Below are 22,570 nucleotides of genomic sequence, written 5' to 3' on the forward strand. Positions count from 1 at the left end.
GTTTAAAAAAGACAAGGGATACATACTCTGGATATAGAAAACATTAAGAACACCTGCTCTTTTGATGACATACACTGACCAGGTAAAAGTTGTGATCCCTTATTGGAGTCACTTAAATCTGTTTCAATTAGTATAGATGAAGGGGAGGAGATTTTTAAGCCTTTAGACATGGATTGTGTATGTGTGCCATTCAGAGGGTGATTGGGCAAGACCAACGATGTAAGTGCCTTTTGAATGGGGTATGGTAGTAGGTGACAGGCACACTGGCAGTTCTGGTGTCAAGAACTGCAAAGATGATGTCCCCCCCCCCCCCCCCCCCCCCCCCCTGTCTATCAAGAATGGTTCACCACCACCCAAAGGACATCCAGCCAACTTGACACAACTGTGGGAAGCATTGGAGTTAACATGGGCCAGCATCACTGTGGAACGCTTTCAACACCTTGTAGAGTCCATGCACTGACGAATTGAGGCTGGTCTGAGGTCAAAAGGTCGGGGTGCAACTCAATATTTGGAAGGTGATACTAGTGTTTGGTATACTCGGTGAAGAATGTTAAATGTGTTCAACTGACAGTCAGTGTTAAGCGCTCCCAATGGTCAATGGATGCTACTGCGTGTGATGCTCATGACGTCACGAGCAATTCCCTGGGGTGTATTCATTCCGCCTATTCTGTTGCAAAACGTTTCTTAAACGGAAGCGAACGAAACGAAACGGGCGGAACCTACTTGAATTGGTCCAATAGAAACTCTCGTTCTGCTCTCTTTGCTTCCGGTTGGTTCTTAAACGGTAAATGGTTACCGTAATGAATACACACCAGGACTTCTGAGGGAGTCGGAGGGTGCTGCTGCAGGAAGGAGAGCTCTGGGAGAGCTCGGATCTGCACCCGGCAGTCTATCGTGGAAACTTTACATGTTTTATAGACAATTAGTGTCCGACTGCACAGGTTGAAACGCATACGAGGTAGGTAACGTCCGCGACTGTCTTTTTCCTCCACAAACTGAATCCAATGTAATTGTTGAAAGCTTTGGAAATGGTGGTAGTTTTCCGTAGCTGGCTAACGTTAGCAGGCTACATTGATGCCAATGGAGGCTGTCAACACAGAAAGCGATTGACATCAAATGTATCATTCCTTTCGAAAACCGTAAACGCTGCATCTTGGAATGTGGAATTGTGTTGCCATTGTCGCTGAAAGCAATGCTCCCTTTCAGAAAAAAAACTACAGGTTTCGAATGATATGAAGATATATCTGGAAAATTCGACATTTGACAAACACTCCAGGACAGAACAATGTGGGAATCACTGGTTCGTTACACCACTCTTCAGTTCAGTCGTTTCCCAGCTGTAGAGCATGCCAGACGGTTGTTTTATAACCGTTCCAAGGAATAGTTATATTCCAATAGAATCCTGTCAATCGCGCATCCCCAACGCGACTCCATGAGGATTAATGGAACCCTTACTTGTCCCCTGGCCGTGGTGTACCGGTTTATGTATTCATTGTCCACTGTGTTAATGAAGTATGGGCTTAGGCCCGCATATATCTTACAGTACACAGTGTTGAAAATAGAAACAGATGTCATATGTGGACACACAGGTGTGCGTGCTCACGTTATGATTGCAATAACTAATGCCTATGCTCTTTTCACATGTGTAGCCTACTGTCCTGAAAATTCTACCCTTTCTGTTAATGATTACGTAAGAGTTCAGTGTGTGCAATGTAATCAACGCTGTTCTCGGGTCTGACAACTAGACCAGACAGACCACTGATGATGGAAAGAACTAGAGGTTTCAAGTTGACAATTTTTCCATTGGTCCCGCTGTTTGTGGAGGGACGTTTTCCACAGAACATTATTTGTCATCGTTTTTCGAGGGACTATGATCTTTGGTCATTTCCCTACCTGGTTTTACAAGAGTGAATTGGTATGAGTCATGTCACAGTGATACTGCTGCTTTTTGCCACAGAGGTGTAGTACCTGTGACATCCTGCTAGTAAATGTTGAGGGAATTAAAACGTCAAAGTGCTTTTCATTAAATGCTCACTTCAACACCCAGCTCCTGAACTAACCTGTTTTGTTTACATTCTGAAGACCATAATGGCGAGACCCAGTGGAGGCTCCTCCAGAGGAGGAAGGGGAGGACCGTTCTCAATTTTTCAGAAGTTCACTAAAGTTAACCTGACTCATAAGAAGGCAGTGGTGTCAGTTCAGCTGGGAAACTTTCCAGTGGCCCTGATCCAATGATGAAGACAGTGAATATGCATGCACTCCCTGGGATGTAGCTGATGCTTTCCACTGGTGCCAGTAAGCTAGACTACTGTGCGCTCAATTGGGAGTTGAGAAGTAAGATGACTAGAGACAGATTAGTACTATCTTTACAGCAAACAGTTTTTTTTCCCTACAATTGTATTTTTAAATATTGAGCTAGGTCTATTTACCTGCTTTTCATTGACTTCTGCAACTCAACAATTAGCTATTTGATAGACAATTTGCAGCGAGCGCAGCCCAAATTGCGCGCTTAAAACAATCCACAGGTCACTTTTAAAAGACTAATGATCCTCTGTGGCCAAATCATGCTCTCCGGTGTATTATTTTGAATGATTCTATTTGTTTGTGTATAGACATATAGGAAATCTTGGCACATTTCATTCAATTTACTTTAGGGGAAGCCACTAGCCTATTGGACATGCCTCCAATGCTGACATTATTATTGGAAGTAACCGGTGCTTAAAACATCTGGTTGAGGCTTACAAGGCCAAGTTCAAATGCCGTGTTACGTTTCAAGCAATCGGCGCACTGCCTAAACAGTTTAATTTGCTGGTCAGCCATCTGGCCCCATCTCTGCTTTTTAATTTAAAAAAAAGAAAGAAAGGTGTGGCAGGCTGGCAACTTCTCCCGAGGCAATGCTCCGCGTGGTCCTAAAGCCAGCCTGTCTAGATGCTTAACAGCCGTTTCATTTGGATTGGAATGATTTTAGTCTACTTTTTTTTGTAGCCTACTTTTACATTTTGGCCTTGAGATATGCTATGGCGCCATAACCTGTATGAAGGCCATTGGATTTACTGGCGCTGCGCGTACACTATAAAACACAAGGTTTTTGAGGCTGTAAAATGCAATCTCACTGGTTACTTATTTGATTACTGTCGTCTGTGTGTTGATTGTGAAACTTGGAGATGTTTTCCTAAAACAACATCCCACACATTGGCCTAGCCAGGGTTACTGTGACCCTTTCATCAGGCGTTGGCTGCATCCTTGATAGTGCCCTACATTTGACTGGGGTCCTGGTCAAAAGGAGTGCTCTATGTAGGGGATAGGTTGCTATTTGGGACGCAGACATTGACTCCACCCATAACCGAAGTAGATTTTAAGGCTAACCACCACAGTAGTGCAGTGGGTGCCAGTGATGACAGAATGGGGACGGGACTGCACAAATGGATCGTGTTTCTGGATGGTGTGATGCTCCTATGTAAGGTTCCAGACCCCATCACCTTTGTAATTAGTGTAATGTGAGCTGAATTAGTCATGTCCCAGTGATCAGACTGAAGTCTCAGTTTAGTGTGATGAGGAGTGTCACCTTACACAGTTTGCAGTGTAGGCTATCGAGCCTCTTCTCCAGGTGCTGTGTCTGTTGTACGTGCGCGCACACATTCATCATAAGTCCACCAAACTAGCTTTGTTGTACAGGACAATATGCTTAGATTGAGGGGCAATGGAGGTTGGAGCTGTAAAAGGAAAGTATTTAGTTTTTCTTTCATTGTGCTATTAGCACATAAAACAAACTATGTTCTGGTTTGTAGATGTTTAGGGGTGTAAACATTCACCTTTAAATCCAATTGGGATGTTAACGTTAATAAATAATAAAATCCCTAACCAAAACTTTTTCTTCCACAAAATAAAAATCCCAGCGCAGTTATCACACAACTTCCACTAACAGGCGAATACTTAACACATCAATGCTGTAACGTTAGTAGGAGACATCTTTCAAATGATTTGCCATGGATATAAAGCACTCTGCACGTAATCGTTGGAAAAATGGCAGAGAAAGGCAAGCAACAGTAGTGAAACAGCCTGCTCTGCCCTGAGTCAATACTGCTGCCTGTGCTTTTTAGCGGGCCCAATGTTACAACATATCGATTGTTGCTTTGGAAACATGTCGACAACTTCATCAGCAAGCTGTCAAACAGTTGTAAATAAGTTACAAGTTGTTTATCAGTGCAGTGCCCAACATCCTTGGCTAGCTAGCTAAAATTCCATCTCTGTTTGTCAGGGAATCTACCTAGCAGCGGACAGGCTACAGCAAACGAAATCACTGGTGACTGATTTATACTTCACAACTTTCTCAGGGTAAGTTTGTCTCTCCCCCAGTGTGTTTCATAGCGAGTGAGGCATGCACAACGGGTTGCGGGAAGCAATGCTAGCGAATGGATTTAGAATTTTGAAATATTGTGGCAGTTGGGACATGGAGTGTGCATCGTCTCCATGATCATTTTGGCCCAAACACTTGCGGACTAGTAATCACTATCGAACAAAACAGCAAGTGCCCACTCGATAAAGGGCTTATGGGCGAATTGTTCAGTTTGAGATTTAAGACGGACTGCGGTAGATAGAACTTCATTGCCCCCTAGAGGTCATAGGCAATATGACTATATTCACATTGTGAATAAGTGTGGAATTGTATTCATCTTTCTAATTGAGACATTCTTCCCCCCCCCATCTGTCACATCTATATGAGTTCTGACTTCACTTCCTAAACCAAATGGCTGAGCCTCTGTACTGACCATGGCACATTTGGCATGACACTTACCACCTCAGACTGTTGCGTTTTGGGTGTGGGCTCGACTCTTCCGTTCATGTGTTTTTATCCCTCCATAGCTCAGCTGTGAACTTGGCCGTATTGCCAAACTTAATGCCTTACGTGATTCAGCTGGCAACATGCATGCAAATGAACCCAGACATAACTAAGGCAGGGAGTGTAACATACATTGCATTATACCTTGTCCCGGATGCCAGAGATCACACATTTTTGACCTTTGGAACCTCAAGCCAAGGCTGCCCTCAGAAATGGCGTTAGCCTCTATCTGTGTGTCTCTGTACCAGATAGTCTGTACTATTGCTGTAAGGACAATAGCCTACATGGTCTAGACTACAGTGCACGCTACAGTTAACGTAGGCCATTTCCATGTAAAAGGACCCATGAGCACCAACGTGCAGTTCATAAGGGCGCATACGATTGTGTCAAATGAAAGCAAAGGGTCTATATTTGAGAAATGAAGGCATTTATATACTTTTTTTTTTCCCAATCTAAAGATTTTGAATGAGGAAAGCCATTTTGATTTCTGGTTTAACAGATGGAGTAGGGGTCTCTTCACTTTTAAGACTTTCTGGTAGCTGTTTTATATTAGAAATGCCTAAACCCAATAATGTTGCCGTTAAGACCCTTGCCAACTAATATCAACGTTTTTGTTTCGTTTTAGAATTAGAATAATAGCCAATGTGTCAAATAATACCCAAACATGCAAAAGGAGGATATGGCCTGTTTTCTACCTTTTTTTTGTACTTATTCAGGATGCATCACAATGAACACATCACATATCTAAGTATGCATTTCTGTATAGTACACATCAGGGACTCACGATGTCATTCACTTATCAGGTGTAAATCCGCTTCATTTACTGTACCAAAATAGATTTTTTTTCAAACTCAAGGTGTCATATCTGACACCCCATTCTTTCTGCTGACATCTTAAAATCTTAATTCAGTGTAGACATTTTTTGTGTTTTTGGGGAACTTGGTGTCAAAAAAGAAACTGAGGGAGATGTTCACGTCCATATGCACTGTTCTTTGGCAATTTTCTGTGGATGTTTTGTGTAAGGTGGTAAAAATCTGTCTCCTTGTGGTTCTGTTACCATGAAAATTGCCCAGTACCCGTATGTTTTAGTGTTGTTGCTGTTAGGAAGTGTGTAATTTCGGATATATTTGGGGATTTGAGTATCAGCTCGATAGTTTTTATACCAGTGCCCAAGGCTGAATAACCCTAGTAACACACAGCCACAACACACAGGCTAGACAGAGGCCTATTAAATCAATTTATTTCCATCTCTTTTCACTGTCTGCAGCCAGCTAGTGCTCTAAGCTATGAGTTTAGACTAAAAAGTTTCTGTTGACTCAAGCATGAGGAGTTTCCATTTGTGATATATGACTGCATTATTGATCCCTTCCATTGCCATCCCTGAAGGCTCATTAGGTATTTATTCTGAACAAAAATAGAGGCAACGTTTTTCAAATATTTTACTAAGTTAACAGTTCAATTGACTGATTTCCTCATGAAGTCAATTAATTAAGCCCTGATCTATGAATTTCACATAACTCGGAATACAGATCTGCATCTTGGTCAAAGATGCCTTTACATTTTTTTTATAATAATAGAGGCGTGGAGCAGAAAAGCAGTTAGTATCCGGTGTGACCACCATTTGCCTCATGCAGCGCAGCACATCTCCTTCGCATGAAGTTGATCAGGTTTTTAGTGGCCTGTGGAATATTGTCCAACCAGAGCATCCCAAACATGCTCAATGGATGGTGATGACATGTCTGGAAGAATTGGAACATTTTCAGCTTTCAGAAATTGTGCAGCAAACTGCTCGTCAACATGACGTCATACATGTTGTCTGCCATTTTCCTCGTACTGTTGAAACCGGTATTCATCCATGAAGAGTACACTTCTCCAGTGTGCCAGTGGCAGTCAAAGGTGAGAATTTTCCCACTGAAGTCGGTAACGACGCCGAACTGCAGTCAGGTCAAGATCCTGGTGAAGATGACGAGCATGCAGATGTGCTTCCCTGAGATGTTTTCTGACAGTTTGTGCAGAAATTCTTAGGATGTGCAAACTCACAGTTTCATCAGCTGTCTTGGTGGCTTGTCTCTGACAATCCCGAAGGTGAATAAGCCAGATGTGGGGGATCCTGGGCTGGCATGAGTTACACGTGGTCTGCAGTTGTGAGGCCGGTTGGACGTACTGCCAAATTCTCTAAAATGACTCTGGAGGTGGCATATGGTAGAGATATGAACATTCAATTCTCTGGCAACATCTCTGGTGGACATTCCTGCAGGAGCGTGCAATTGGCACACTGACATTCGCTCAAAACGCCTGTGGCATTGAGGTGTGACACAACTGCATGTTTTAGTTGCACCTGTGTAATCCACCTCTTGATATGCCACAACTGTCAGGTGGATGAATTATTGGCAAAGGAGAAATGCTCACTAACAGGAATGTAAAGAAATTAGTGCACAAAATTTGAATTTGTTTGTACGTATGGAACATTTCTATTATCTTTTATTTCAGCTAATGGAACATGGGACCCACACTTTACATGTTGTGTTTTTATATTTTTGTACAGTATTTATTAGGGTTGTCGCGATACTCTGAGGTATCGTGGCAAGGTAACAAACATAAAGCGGACTGAATTTCTTGAACAAAAAAGTTCTGTTGGAACAAGCGGCCTTATGTTGTCACCCTGAGTCACATGTTTCTTTTCCAGACTATAGTACACTATTTTACATACAGTACTTTAATGGACCAAAGAGTAGTCTGCTTTGTTTTCCTTTTATGCCATGGAAAATCCAGTGTCGTAGTATCGCTGGTATCGTGACAACCCTTATTAGGATCCCCCATTAGCTACCACGGCAGCAGCTGCTCTTCCTGGGGTCCAAACAGGAATTAAACAATACATAATAAAACAATACATCATACAAGACATTGTGTTATACATGTTTAAATTGCGCCAATATTACAAATGTATTATATTGCTAAAATATTTACAGCTGTGTGTCTCCACAGTCCGTCTGGTTCCATCAGGTGTTTCATTTTATTATTTTTTTTTCAGGTTTTACTGCTAGCTTGATTTACCCAGGGTGGATGAGTTCCATGTCGTCATGGCTGTACTTAGTACTGTGCATTTCCTAGCCTCTGTTCTGGACTTTGGGACGGTGAAGAGACCACTGGTGGCATGTCTTGTAGGCTATGTATGGGTAAAGCTTATTCAAGGTGAACTGAACCCATATTATTCCATCAGCTCCCTTTATCCCAACCCTGTGACATAAAAGGGAATAATAGGCCGGTGCTTTTAATTGAGGAAGTTTTTATTTTATTTATTTTTGGCTATTTTTCTACATCGAAATATTCCGGTTCTACAGATAGAGTAGTGGAAAAGGTTTTGCCTCGCCCATGGGATGAGCATTCAGCGTTCACTGTTTTAAAAATAAATAAATCAGCATTTTGCCACAGCATCCATTATTCACGTGTGTCTCTCTCGCCTTTAACCATGTATAGCTTTTTACTAAACTTAGCTCTCCACTGTGTTGCTATCCATCCTGTACCTCTGCTGATACTCAACTAATGCTTTTTAAGAAACAGTGGGATAAGCAGCTTGGGGCCTCCAGACCCTATTGTGGGTTTGTCAGTCTGGGTTTCCTGGGCCTAGTGTGTGTGTGTGTGTGTGAGAGGCCACCACTGTTTTCCTTCCAGTCCCATTTGGCTCCAGTCAGTATCTCCATGTGCTTTCCATGTTCTCTTCAGCTGGATAAGATTGATTTGCCTCTGGGGGAAGTGGGGACTCCTCTCCTGGTTCTTTGGTTGGCGGTGTGCCTCTGTTGCTATTGGAGTGTCTTCCGACCGTGGCGCCACTGAGGCTTCCACTCTATTCATTGTGGGCGTCTGTAGAGTCTCTGAGTCCCAAATGGCACCCTATTCCCGAGTGCACTACGTATGGCCAGAGACCTATGGGCCCTGGTCAAAAGTAGTGCGCTTTAAAGGGAATAGGGTGCCGTTTGGGATGTGCACGTAGAATAATCAGTGGTGTTCACACAGCAAAGAGATTACTGTATGCCTGAAAAGACAAGATTGTGGGGAAGAGATTTTGTCTGTGTATGTCTCGAGGGACTGGCGGTAGAGGAAGTTATCTTAGGGGTTAGTTGACAAAAGACCGACTGCACAGACAGGGCCCCAGTTCTGTCTCGTTTTCAGTGAGCGGAATCCTTATTTGAGTGACTCGCACCAAAATTAGCCTATGCATACAGTATGTCAATGGAAGATTGGCACGAATCGTTGTATGTGACGATGGAATCAAAGATTATGGCGCACGACTCAAAGCATGATTGGAAATAAAATAAGAGTGTACTTTTTTTAATATGAACTTGAATAGTGATGGGCTTCTTGCCAGAGGAGTTTAAAAGCTCCTGGAAGCTGTGGTGCCAATAAGGCTGGGCACATTAGAAGTGAATTGACACTGAACATGTTAAGCTCATTTTAAAATGTTTTATTGATACTTTAATTTCAGGTAATAATGTGTGATCTGTAAGCCACCTTGGCCCTTTTTTAGTCAGTTTGACTTTTTTAATAATACCAGTGGATGTAGCCTAGATCTAGTGCAGTGTAATCAGGATCAAATCCTCTCGTCTATGCTTAGGCAGAAATGCTGCTCAGTTCATTAGGGGCAAAACATTTGTTAATCTTTTTGTGGATTAAAGTTGGATTGAATTTGGACAATTGTTATTTAAAGTGCTTTCGGAGAGTATTCGGACCCCTTCCCTACTACATGTCATTTTTACAGCCTTATTTTAAAATGGATTAAATACAAGTTTTTCCCTCATCAATCTACACAAATTTACCCCATAATGACAAAGCGAAAACAGGTTTTTAGAAATGTTTTTCAAATTTTATAAAAATAAACAAATACATTATTTACATAAGTATTCAGACCGTTTGCTATGAGACTCAATTGAGCGCAGGTGCATCCTGTTTCCATTGATCATTATTTAGATGTTTCTACAACTTGATTGGAGTCCAACGGTGGTACATTTAATTGATTGGACATGATTTAGAAACGGCACACACCTGTCTATATAAGGTCCCACAGTTGACAGTGCATGTCAGAGCAAAAACCAAGCCATGAGGTTGAAGGAATTGTCCGTAGAGCTCTGAGACAGACAGGATTGTGTCGAGGCACAGATCTGGGGAAGGGTGCCAAAACATTTCTGCAGCATTGAAGGTCCCCAAGAACACTGACCTCCATCATTCTTAAATGGAAGAAGTTAAGAACCAACAAGACTTCCTCGAGTTGGCTGCCCAGCCAAACTGAGCAATCAGAGGAGAAGGGCCTTGGTCAGGGAGGATGGTCACTCTGACAGTGCTCCAGAGTTCCTCTGTGGAGATGGGAGAACCAGAAGGACAACCATTTCTGCATCACTCCACCAATCAGGCCTTTATGGTAGAGTGCCTAGACGGAAACCACTCCTCAGTAAAAGGAGCATGACAGCCTGCTTGGAGTTTGCCAAAAAGCACCTAAAGGACTCATACTATGAGAAACCAGATTCTCTGGTCTGATGAAACCAAGATTGAACTCTTTAGCCTGAAGTGTCGTGTCTGGAGGAAACCTGTCACCTTTCCTACAGTGAAGCATGGTGGTGGAAGCATCATGCTGTGGGATTGTTTTTCAGCAGCATGAACTTGGCGACTAGTCCGGATCGAGGGAAAGCTGAATGGAGCAAAGTACAGAGTTCCTTGGTAACCTGCTACAGAGCGCTCAGGACCTCAGACTAGGGCGAAGGTTTATCTTCCAGCAGGACAACGACCCTAACCACACAGCCAAGACAACCCAGAAGTGACAAGTCTCAATGTCCATGAGTAGCCCATCCAGAGCCCGGACTTGAACCCGATCGAACATCTCTGGAGAGACTTGAAAATAGCTGTGTAGCGACGCTCCCCATCCAACCTGACAGAGCTTGAGAGGATCTGTAGAGCAGAATGGGAGAAACTCTCCAAATACAGCTGTGCCAAACTTGTAACTTCATACCCAAGTAGACTCGAGGCTGTAATCGCTGCCAAAGGTGCTTCAACAAAGTACTAAGTAAAGGCTCTGAATACTAATGTAATTTCATTTGAAAAATGAACATTTCTAAAAACCTGTTTTCACTTTGTCATAATGAGGTATTGTGTGTAGAGCTATTTTAATCAATTTTAGAATAAGGCTGTAATGTAACTGCAAAGTCGAGGGGTCTTAATTCTTTCTGAATGCACTGTATGCCCAACACCTCTAAACAACTGTATGAAATAGGAATTAGGCCCAATAGGAAGGAATTGATTCGATCCACTAGACCTGTAGAATTTGTCCAATGTTTAACTTTTAAGTTGTAGAGTCCCTCTGAGAAACTTTTTTTAATGCGGTTAGACTTGAAGATGATTCTTGTCAATCTTTAAGCTGTGTAACAGGGGTTGTAGGTTGAAGTTTAGCTTTGGATTCACTGCATCTGCTGACCTCATCAAAACCAAATTCACTGGACTGGGAGGGAGTTCACAAAATGGAGTCTCTAGGAATGAGGGAGGGGGGGACTCAGGAGGGGAGGAGATTCCTGTCCACTTCAATAGCAAAAAGCTGGTAATCTTATCCTTTTACACTCCTAGTTTGGGCAAGGCTTGACTTTAGGAGAGTAGTGCTTCAGCTTTTGTACAGTTGCCTATACTGGGTCAATCGCTCACTGGGCACACAAACTGGAGAAATGTTGTCAAATTGAGAACATGAGCAGTAATACAGGCTGAGTTCAGGTACTGTTGGCTACCTCCTGAGTTTAAAACCCTTGTTTTAAACCCTAAACTCATGTCTGGTGAGCTTGACCCCCTAGTAGCCATTACCTTCCTAGACCAGACTGGCTGGAACCAGGATCAGGGAATTTATCCTGCTGAGCCCATGTCAGCTCCAGTTAACAGGGCATGGATGAAAGCCCTATTTCTGACCTGCAGGAACCTTAGAATGAGTTTACCAGACCAATTGCCAAGGTTAGAGGGTTGGAACCTGTTCTACTCATTCTATTTCTTTGGGTGGAACCCTTTCTGACGAAAAACATTTCTTTTGTGTGAGCATGACAGTGAGATTGAATTCCCCACATAGTTATAACAAGATGTATCCATCCGTAAGGTGTTAACTTAAATCATTAGGCCCTATAGTTTCAAAACCTGTTTTTGTCAGGTATGTACAGACTGTGTTCTAGGGCAAACCAACGCACCCTTCAGGGCAGGGAAGCAATAGTTTTATAGTCTCTCTCACTCTGGGACATAGGTCATGTCTCGACAAACCACCTCCACCTGACTCTTACTCCGTGATGCAAGTTCTAACAGAGTTATTAAGCATGACATATGTTATTAAAGTCCACTAATCTGCTGGAGTAGGCCTCTCCCACTCTGAGCTCATACCACCATTTATCTTACATTTTGCAGGCTGCAATAATTGATATATCTGATATCCAATCACGTTAAACACATTAAACAGGAAACGATAGTTCATACCAGTAATGTGCTATATTTATAGAGCTAAGCATAGCCATAGAAAGAAAGGCTGAGTGTCATAGAAATTGAAAGAGACTTTGCAGGCAGATTCACAAGGCTTTGAAGGCTCAGCTCTTCTTGGCACGTTCAACACAGCCTCCAGGCCCATTGTTTCTAAACCCATCACAGGGTTTTGTGTTCAGAAGCTGTCTGTGTCCCAAATGGTACCCTATTCTCTGTATAGTGCACTGTTTTTGACCAGGGCCCCTAGTCTCTGGTCAAAAGTAATGCGCAGGGTGACATTTGGGATGCTGCCTCTCTTTTGTCTCTACACCACGTGACTTTGCTTTACCATGACAGTAAGCTCTGTGTGCAGCGGACAGTACAGACAATACTCCAACAATCCTCTGTTTTGTTCCCGCTGTGGCAGAGTGAAGAGTAGGCCCAACATGCATAACTCACAGCCCATTCAAACACTGCCTCTCAACTATTTCCTCTGCTAAGGTAGCAGTGTCTTTCTTTAGAATGGAAAGGCTACAGTCTGCCTTGATCTCCTCTTCAGAAACACACAAGAAACCTCAACCAGCAGCTGCCATTGGCCTGAACGTTCAACTGAATACCACTGGTTAACTGTCTTCACAGAACTGTCCCTTTTTCTTAAATCCCATTTTGGTTAGAGTGAGTAGGCTTGGCTATGTCTCCCAAAACAAATACACACACACACACACTCCCATCCCTCGTGGCATCCTCCCTAAGCTCTTCTCCCATATTTGCGTCCCTCTGTTTTGACAGATTTTGGCATCCTCAGAGGAGCGAGAGTAGCGTGTCCACCCACTCTGCCCAGAGTGGGTGAAAACGTGCTTTGGTGATGACATTCTATGTAACAAAATACGTTTTACCAAGACACACACAATTTTCATGTCCTGAATCATCAATCATGAAAATTCTCATGACCCCAACCATATGAAGACATTTGTGATTAACAGCCAATGTTAACTTTTTTTTTTTTTGAGGCTATAGCAGTCAATGGAAAAACATCTAACATGCTGACCACACCGACCGTTTTGCGTGCTTGGTTCTATTTGAGACGCTCAACACGCTGCAAGTCCTGCCTCTCCCATCTCCTTATTGGTTTTTAGGAGCATATGCCCATGTGGGTGATTGAAAGATGAACTGAGGTCCCCACTCCAGTTGGTGGTGGTAATGCACCTTAAAGTTGGTTGCCAACCTCCATATGAAGGCCAAAGAAGACTAGAGGAGGAGTGATGACTAGAAACTAACTCGGTTTAACGTTACCCTAACGTAGAGGACATTGTGCATTTTAGGTAAAATAACCCAATGTTTATATATCCCTGGACAAATTAGCTAGCAACAGCAAGCTAGCTAGCTATTTCCATAAATGTTTAATACTTTTCAAATGAGTATAGTTGGTTCAGAGTTTGTTTTGATATTTCATCCTGCGTGTCCTGATCGCGTGTGGGTGGGCCAAATCAACATGGCGCACGCAAGTGGTCAGCATGTAACAGTATTTCTGATTTTGTCTTCTCAACTCACAATCACTTTTTTTTATGTCTGGCTACGACTGTCAAATGCAAATTAGTCTGACATGTCTATCTCTACGCAACTAATGAGATGAGTGCGCTTAATGAATGTCTGAGCTTTGCAAAGTCGGGGCGTGGTCAACAGTACGCACCTCATCTCTGCAGACGAGCACACTAAACCCAGCTTCACACAGATATGAGCTGGCGAAGGGTACCGTGAGTTTTGATGCTCAGAGGAAGGTGGCAGGGTATTCCCTTTGAATCAGGTATCAAAACCCCTCCGCAGGGTCCCGTGAATGCGTTGTCTGCAACATTCTGTCACATGACAGCTCGAACAGTTTTATTTCACTTACCGGCATGACAACTGAGCCAGGATCACAGTCAAACGGATTGGGAAGTAGGTCCCGAAGTGCTCTGCCAAACGTTGGCGGTGAGCAGTCACCACTCGTGTACGTCACTTACTGATGCTGTTCTGCTGTTTTTCTTTCAAAAGCATGATTCGCTTTTGAAAGACATTCTTTCCACTGAATCGATCACTCATCTGTCGAATGTTTTTGTATTTCCCCTGCATGCTTGTGTTCAGTTCATTCAGTTTCCCAAATATGTCTGTTACATAGGCAAGGAGACATTCTTTTCATCACACAAAGTCAACCAAGTGTTACAATTTTTTTTAATTTTTTTTTTTTTACATCCATTGGGAATCACAACAGTTCCCCTCTTAATGTGAAAAATCTTTCCAACCCTCCCTCTTGATAACCACCAAGCCTTGGTGTGTAGCCTGGTCAGCGTAAAATAGAACATCGTCATGTTCTGATCCCACATCTCCACATAGCAACAAAAAAACAACAACTAACAAGCAGTGGATGTGGTTTACAATCGAAGTTACCTGTTGTAGTAAATCTCAGTTCTGTGATAAGCTCTTGCCGACAGTTGCTCTCGTTGTATCATACAGTGCGTCCATATGACAGAGGGAGACACCATTCATAACTAGAGTGCAGATGCCGTCCCGCCTTCTGTTGCGGAAGCCCACTGTTCAACCCCATGGGATCTGTTTTTCGTCAATATAGCCACGCAGCACACTGAACATCCCCTGTGCCGTTTCATGCTTGTGAATTGTGAGACCGAACAATATTTCCTTGTGAATAGTATTCCCCCGAGATGTATTGCAAACAGAGGTCAATGCATGGGATTAGCCTCCCTCACGGTTAACATCCATTTGGAGAGCGTAAACTATGGAGTTCTTGACTTGTTCAGTTGATTGCCAGAAATGGCAACACTTGAAGAATTGATATCTGACAAAAGGTATTGATGTGAGTTTCTGTGCCTCTGCCTCCCCACACATTATTTTCACCATATACATTTTGGGCAGTAATATGTAAGTCTCTGTCATAGTGTTTCGTAGCGAGCCTAGCCATGAACTGTAGGAAAGATTCCAAGGGCAACGGTCAAGTGGCCTTTTCCCATTGGTTGGTTTAATTTGATTCTTTTAGATTTGAATAATTTTCGTTAATGGTTACCACATTTTACAATGATTTGAGATTCAAAGACTATTAGTTTTTGTGTATGTATATATCAGTTTCTCTGGATTTGGGAAATTTTCCTGCAACCTCATTTTCATATCAGGCGACCCCTAATTTGCTGCTGCTCTAACATATTAACATTTTATATCCAATAAGTCACATTTTGTTACCTAATACATCTGATAATAAACACCAAGCTCTGGCAGAACGGTGCAGATTCCTCCCTAAAACTTTTGAGAATTTTACATTTTGTGGTTGTGCGCTCACAAGATACTTTGGGGGCAGCTGACATTTCACGTGTACACACAACACAATCACTGATGCAACTGGTTCATCATGATGGCATCATAAGGCTGTGCGAACTCTGCATGACGGTAGTGCGTATGTCGCCTTGTTGCTGCTAATGTACCTGACTCCAGCTGGGCTCATTATGACAGTAAAGCAAGTTTTTGTGGTTTTGTTGAGCTGAACAACAAGTCAACCCTTAATTTCCCATGTCATTTTCTATGTTGTATGCTGAGCTTCTTTGAGTTAGGCCTACATTTTGAATGCTACTGGAAAAAGAGCTGTGCATTGCTCAAGTTGTTCATGACCGAAACCAATTACTGGCCTTGATGTCTTCCTCAAATTTCTTTGCTTATTATGTAAATTGTAAGAGACGTGGGCTGATAAGCAAATATCTCCTTGTTACACAAGCATTGTCCTAGTAGGTGTGTTGAGCCAGCGTGTCATGCCCCCCCCCCAAAAAAAAGAAATTCCTGTGAAAAATGTCTTCTTTAGTTGCCAGGCGTTTGCCCGGGCGCCGTGCTGGAGTTGCCATGATGCAGCAATACATCACAGCAGGACTTTGTCTGTGTCTCAAATGGCACCCTGTTCCCTATATAGTGCACTACTTTTTATTTACCACAGCCATCTAGGCCAGGCTGGGCACTAGTCCTACACAGGGAATAAGGTGCAGCCCTTGTCACAAGGCCAGGCAAATAAGTCTCGGCATGCCCTTTCCTCTGCCCAGGGATTGGTAACATGTTTTCTTCAAATGCACATTGCTCAACCTATTTCAAATGTGCCAGAGTGCCTTTATTGATCAATGGCGTGAGCTGTGAAGATTGGCTGGCATACCTAAAGTGCGTTCAGGAATCTTTTTTTAATTGATTGCCTGAATAGAGTAGCAACTCGTACTCGCTCCAGAACGGCATGTTGAACTCACATGATCAGGCGTGACTCTATTACTGTGTTACCATCATATAAACGGAGACTGCAACCCAAATGGCACTGACTAGAGTATTGGGATGCAGACAGAGTCCGATGGCTTTCAATCACTGTGTTTACTGTCCCCTCAGTTACCAGGAGGGAGGAATTGTTGTCAGCCATATGTGATATCTGCCTGATTTATCATGCGGTCTGTACGCTAGACTGATAGTCCTTCCCACCACCATTAATAGCCATCATTAATAGCTGCATCGGAAAATGCCATTCGCAGATGTGCAGTCAGTGCTTGGTTCGCATTTCTGGTTTTTATTTCACATGCCAATGGATGTGATAGTGAGCATGCGTGATGTATGCCAGTCAGCCCTGTGGTGGAACTCTGACACGCACAGAAGGAGAGCCCTTTGCCATGGGACCTTTAGTTTTAGACTACGACCTAAAATGTGACCACAATTCTGCTTGTGAACACATGGGCCTACATGCATTTTTAGGTGCTCATTGAACCTTCAATAATTCTGCTGAAGCTAAACTGTCAGATGTTGCAGTGTGTAGGCTTCTGTGGGTGGGTATCAGGTTCAGTCTTGCCTCGCTCTGCTCTGCATGGCTCCAGCTTCTTTCCATGTCATTTCAGCAATCCATGACGCCCACCATCTCAGATTTTTCTGAAATTGTTTCTGTAGTTGGAAACGGATAAGACAAGTATTACAGAAACCTTATTCTGTTGAGTTTATAATCTGATTTCTGAGAAATTAAGCTAATTCATTGCACCCAAATTAGCATTTTTATTTATAGGATTCATTTGACAGCAGTCTATGCAGTGGTTTTGTTGGACACTGTTTCAAATGCTAACTTTTTTTAGCATTTGTGTCACAGATTCATTGCAAGAAAATGGTACCTAATATTAGAGTTTTCGTGCTTCATATCCAAGTCGTCTAAAGTAACATCGTTGTTCCACAATCAATTTTTTATGCATTAGGATGATTTGGACATGAAGTGTGTAAATGCTCATATAAACTTAGCAAAAAAAAGAAACGTCCCTTTTTCAGGACCAGGTCTTTCAAAGATAATTTGTAAAAATCCAAATAACTTCACAGGTCTTCGTTGTAAAGGGTTTAAACACTGTTTCCCATGCTTGTTCAATGAACCATAAACAATTAATGAACATGCACCTGTGCAACGATCGTTAAGACACTAACAGCATACAGATGGTTGGCAATTAAGATCACAGTTATGAAAACTTAGGACACGGAAGAGGCCTTTCTACTGACTCTGGGGGAAAAACACCAAAAGAAAGATGCCCAGGTTTTCTGCTCATCTGTGTGAATGTGCCTTAGGCATGCTGCAAGGAGGCATGAGGACTGCAGATGTGGCCAGGGCAACAAATTGCAATGTCCGAGAGACGCCTAAGACAGCGCTACAGGTCGACAGGACCGACAGCCAATCGTCCTCGCAGTGGCAGATCACGTTTAACAACACCTGCACAGGATCGGTACATCTGAACATCACAGGTACAGGATGGCAACAACAACTGCTCGAGTTACACCAGGAACGGACAATCTATCCATCAGTGCTCAGACTGTCCCCAATAGGCTGAGAGAGGCTGGACTGAGGGCTTGTAGGCCTGTTGTAAGGTAGGTCCTCACCAGACATCGCAGGTAACAACGTCGCCTATGGGCACAAACCCAATGTCGCTGGAACAGACAGGACTGGCAAAAAGTGCTCTTCACTGACCAGTCGCGATTTTTGTCTCACCATGGGTGATGGACAGATTTGCGTTTATCGTTGAAGGAATGAGCGTTACACCGAGGCCTGTACTCTGGAGCGGGATCAAGGTGGAGGGTCCGTCATGGTTTGGGGCGGTGTGTCACAGCATCATCGGACTGAGCTTGTTGTCATTGCAGGCAATCTCAACGCGGTGTGTTACAGGGAAGACATCCTCCTCCCTCATGTGGTACCCTTCCTGCAGGCTCATCCTGACATGACCCTCCAGCATGACAATGCCACCACGCACAGAATGAGCAGTGTGACTGATCTCCTGCAAGACAGGAATGTCAGTGTTCTGCCATGGCCAGTGAAGAGCCCGGATCTCAATCCCATTGAGCACGTCTGGGACCTGTTGGATCAAAGGGTGAGGGCTAGGGCCATCTCCCCCCCCCCCCCCCCCCCCCCCCCAGAAATGTCCGAGAACTCGTAGGTGCCTTGGTAGAAGAGTGGGTTAACATCTCACAGCAAGAACTGACAAATCTGGTGCAGTCCATGAGGAGGAAATACACTGCAGTACTTAATACAGCTGGTAGTCAGTATTTGGTGTGTCCATCTTTTGATTTTGACCCCCCCCTTTGTTCATGGACACATTATTCAATTTGTTAGTCACATGTCTGTGGAACTTGTTCAGTTTGTCTGAATCTTGTTATGTTGATACAAATATTTACATGTTAAGTTGGCTGAAAATAAACACAGTTTACAATGAGAGGATGCTTTCTTTGCTGAGTTTAGGTACCATTGACTTGCATTGAATTTGACACATGCTAGAAAGTTAGAATTTGGAAAGTGCCCAACAAAACCAAATCATGGATTGCTGTCATCTTGTCCAGGGTAAGGAAACCAATATGAATTTTGCAATTTGGGTGAGCTATCACTTTAACAATGTGTGCGGGGGGGGGTCTTCAAACTATTTTTCACTTAATAGCAGGAACAGCGTCTAGGTGTTCAGAACCTGGTAGTATTAGAGTGTTGAAGGGGACATAAATCTAACTAAGTTCTCTGAATAGGGGAAAAAATAAACTTCTCCAAATTCACTGAGAATACATTTTACACAGGATGAAGAAGCAAAAATCAGAAACGCAGCTGCATACTACATGGGTGACTTTTGACTATTTCTTGGGATTCTTCATGTCTAAGTCATTGTTAGAAAAAAGTTTGGTCCAAATCGGATGTTAGGTACTAAATTTAGTTTAATATTATATGAATCCTCTAAATTAAGTGCCAATTTGGGTGCAAACAATTACATTTTTAGATCAAATTATTTCAATAGAATGCTGCAAGAATCTTAACCGTTTCTAATAACGGGAACGATTTTGGAACAATCTGAGATGGTTTGGGTCAATCTTCTTTCTTGTACTTTTTGAGGTGGAACGACCCTCCAGGCAGTTCTAGTAACGCATTTGGTTCATGTGACTATATTAGAGTACTGCATGGGCATGTATAGTACGCGGTAGTATGTGTTGAGGTAATGTCTAACTGGGTTAATTTAGCTTAAAGATTGCTTAAGGTTAGGAAAAGGGTTAGCTTTAATGCTACAGTTCTGTCACTCGAACGTGCAACCTTTTCGTCTGTAGCAGTACTCCATGTACCCACAACCTCCTGATGTGGTTTCAGGAATTAAGCTTTGACTTCAAATGATCCTGCATCATCAGCTCTGTCACGTGTCTTCGCATTGGGAGAACTTCCTTCTCATCAATAGACTGGTCAGAGTGACGTTAGCCAGATGTCAAAGAGTTATTGGCCAAGTGTAGCAAAATATTATGGACAGACAAAAGAAAATAGTCTTTATAGACCTAGTATTTCCGATGGAGTTAGCCGATCTCTCTCAAGAGTACTCATCAGCATGAGGATGTGTAAAACTTACAAGGGCAGGTGAATTTTACAGCCCAGCCAATAAGTTACTAGCAAAGACTGTTTTGTTATGCCTGATTGGATAAAGGGACATTTCTGGAGTAGTGAGTCCCTTTTAGGGTTATGTGGAAAGCAGACTCAGCTCTTGGCACAGGGCTGAATTGATAGAGGTAATGACTGAATGAAGGTCTCCACACCTACTCATTCCAGGGTTTTTCTTTATAGTTACTGTTGTCTTCATTGTACAATAGTGAAGACATCAAAACTATGAAATGGCACATATGGAATCATGTAGTTAAACAAATCAAAATTATATAATATTTTCTTCAAAGTAGCCACCCTTTGTATTGATGACTGCTTTGCACACTCTTGGCATTCTCCCAACCAGCTTCATGAGGTAGTCACCTGGAATGCATTTCAAATAAGTTACTTTGTGGAATTTCTTTCATCCTTTTAAGCCAATTAGTTGTGTTGTGACACGGTAGGAGTGGTATTCCAAATATAACCCTATTTGTAAAAGACCAAGTCCATATTATGGCAAGACCAGCTCAAATAAGCAAAGAGAAACGACAGTCATCATTACTTTAAGACATGAAGGTCAGTCAATATGGGAAAACGTGCAGTCGCAAAAACCAAGCGCTATGATGAAACTGGCTCGCATGAGGACCGCCACAGGAAAGGAAGACCCAGAGTTACCTCTGCTGCAGAGGATAAGTTCATTAGAGTTACCAGCCTCAAACATTGCAGCCCAAATAAATGCTTCAGAGTTCAAGTAACAGACACCTCAACATCAACTGTTCAGAGGAGACTGTGTGAATCAGACCTTCATGGTTGAATTAATGCAAAGAAACCACTACCAAAGGACACCATTAAGAAGATGAGACTTTCTTGTGCCAAGAAACACAAGCAATAGACATTAGACCGGTGGAACTCTGTCCTTTTGGTCTGATTCCAAATTTGACCTTTTTTGGTTCGAACCGCTGTGTTTTGTGAGATGCGGAGATCACAGTAGATTCCTACTGTGAAGCATGGAGGTGTGGAGGGGCTTTGCTGGTGACACTGATTTTATTTAGAATTCAAGGCACACTTAGCCATGCTGGTTATGTGGCAGCTTCATTAAATAGTACCCACAAAACACCAGTCAACGTCAACAGTGAAGAGGTGACTCCGGGATGCTGGCCTTCTAGGCAGAGTTGCAATGAAAAAGCCATATACAATAAAATATTAAGGTGGGCAAAATAACACACTGGACAGAGGAACTCTGCCTAGAAGGCCAGCATCCCGGAGTCACCTCTTCACTGCTGACTTTGACTGGTGTTTTGCAGGTACTATTTTAATGAAGCTGCCTGTTGAGGACTTGTGAGGTGTCTGTTTCTCAAACTAGACATACTAGTGTTCTTGTCCTTTTGCTTAGTTGTGCACCGGGGCCTCCTACTCCTCGTTCTAGTGTTTTATTTAGTTGTTTTTTTCCAAATTGAATAACTTTTTCATGGCTTTAGGAATGTGAACAGGCCTCTAACGGTCCCCTGTTTCTTTCCTTTTGTGTTGCAGTGCTCTTCAAGCGGTCCAATGGAGGATGGGAAGCCGGTGTGGGCGCCCCATCCAGCAGATGGGTTCCAGCTGGGGACCATAGTGGACATCGGAGCCAACAGCTTGACCATCGAGCCGCTGAAACGGGGGCAAAAGGTAGACGATCATATGTCCTGCAAATATACACACACCCTTGCGAAAACAGACATCATCACTGTAACATTTTGCACATAGAGAATTTGCGTAATTGTGGTGGTGGCCATCAGTAGGCAGGTTTCTATTGCACCAGGTTAAGGTGACAAAAGCAATGCCCCCCCCCCCCCCCCCCCCCCCCCCCTAAAAAAAACATTGTGACATGTTAACTGCAGCTATAGGATAAATGCTCTAAAGATCAACTTTTTTATCTGTTCGACAGGTGGATTTTCTTCTAAATTTATTGTGACAAATTTTGATGGAAACAGTTTTTTGAATAACTTATGATTGACAAGGAGGGACCTCCACTCTGCAATTTTATTTTAAAGGTGTACTGCTTGGTAAAATCTTGTACTGACTTTCAAGAATGCCTGAATTGCTTTGCTTTGCTTTTCTGGATGCAAGTTCCACCATCCAATTATTTCACATCTTTTAGGAGTGCAAGTTTCCCCATGGCACGGACCGTGGCAATACCTTGATACCTGGTAATATTTAGAAAATTGCAAATATTTGATGGGGGCAGGGGCCACAAAAAATCGGAACTCATCTTGAGTGGCCGCAGTTGCTGGCGGGTTTGCGTGCCCATTTTGCCATGGGGCGTAGAGAAATGTTTGCAGGTATTAACATATGAGTAAGACTAACAAAATCATATCTTTTTATAT

At 42.9% G+C, this 22,570-nt stretch overlaps 1 protein-coding gene across 10 annotated transcripts in view; it reads left to right on the forward strand.

The window, feature by feature from the left end:
- Positions 1–804: 804 nt before the first annotated feature.
- LOC139407019 (unconventional myosin-VI-like) overlaps positions 805–22,570 on the forward strand; it is a 94,342-nt gene continuing 72,576 nt past the window's right edge. For 9 of the 10 annotated variants that reach the window (XM_071150276.1, XM_071150278.1, XM_071150281.1 and 6 more), the window contains exons 1-2: positions 817–958; positions 21,738–21,872. In XM_071150276.1, coding sequence (XP_071006377.1) covers positions 21,756–21,872 — 117 coding nt within the window. In that variant the 5' untranslated portion in view covers positions 817–958; positions 21,738–21,755. Of the gene's footprint in view, positions 959–21,737; positions 21,873–22,570 lie in introns of all 10 variants that reach the window. The other variant, XM_071150277.1, reaches the window with a different exon arrangement.

This window comes from Oncorhynchus clarkii, chromosome 4 (genome assembly GCF_045791955.1).
Source record: "Oncorhynchus clarkii lewisi isolate Uvic-CL-2024 chromosome 4, UVic_Ocla_1.0, whole genome shotgun sequence".
NCBI classification, from domain to species: Eukaryota; Metazoa; Chordata; class Actinopteri; order Salmoniformes; family Salmonidae; genus Oncorhynchus; species Oncorhynchus clarkii.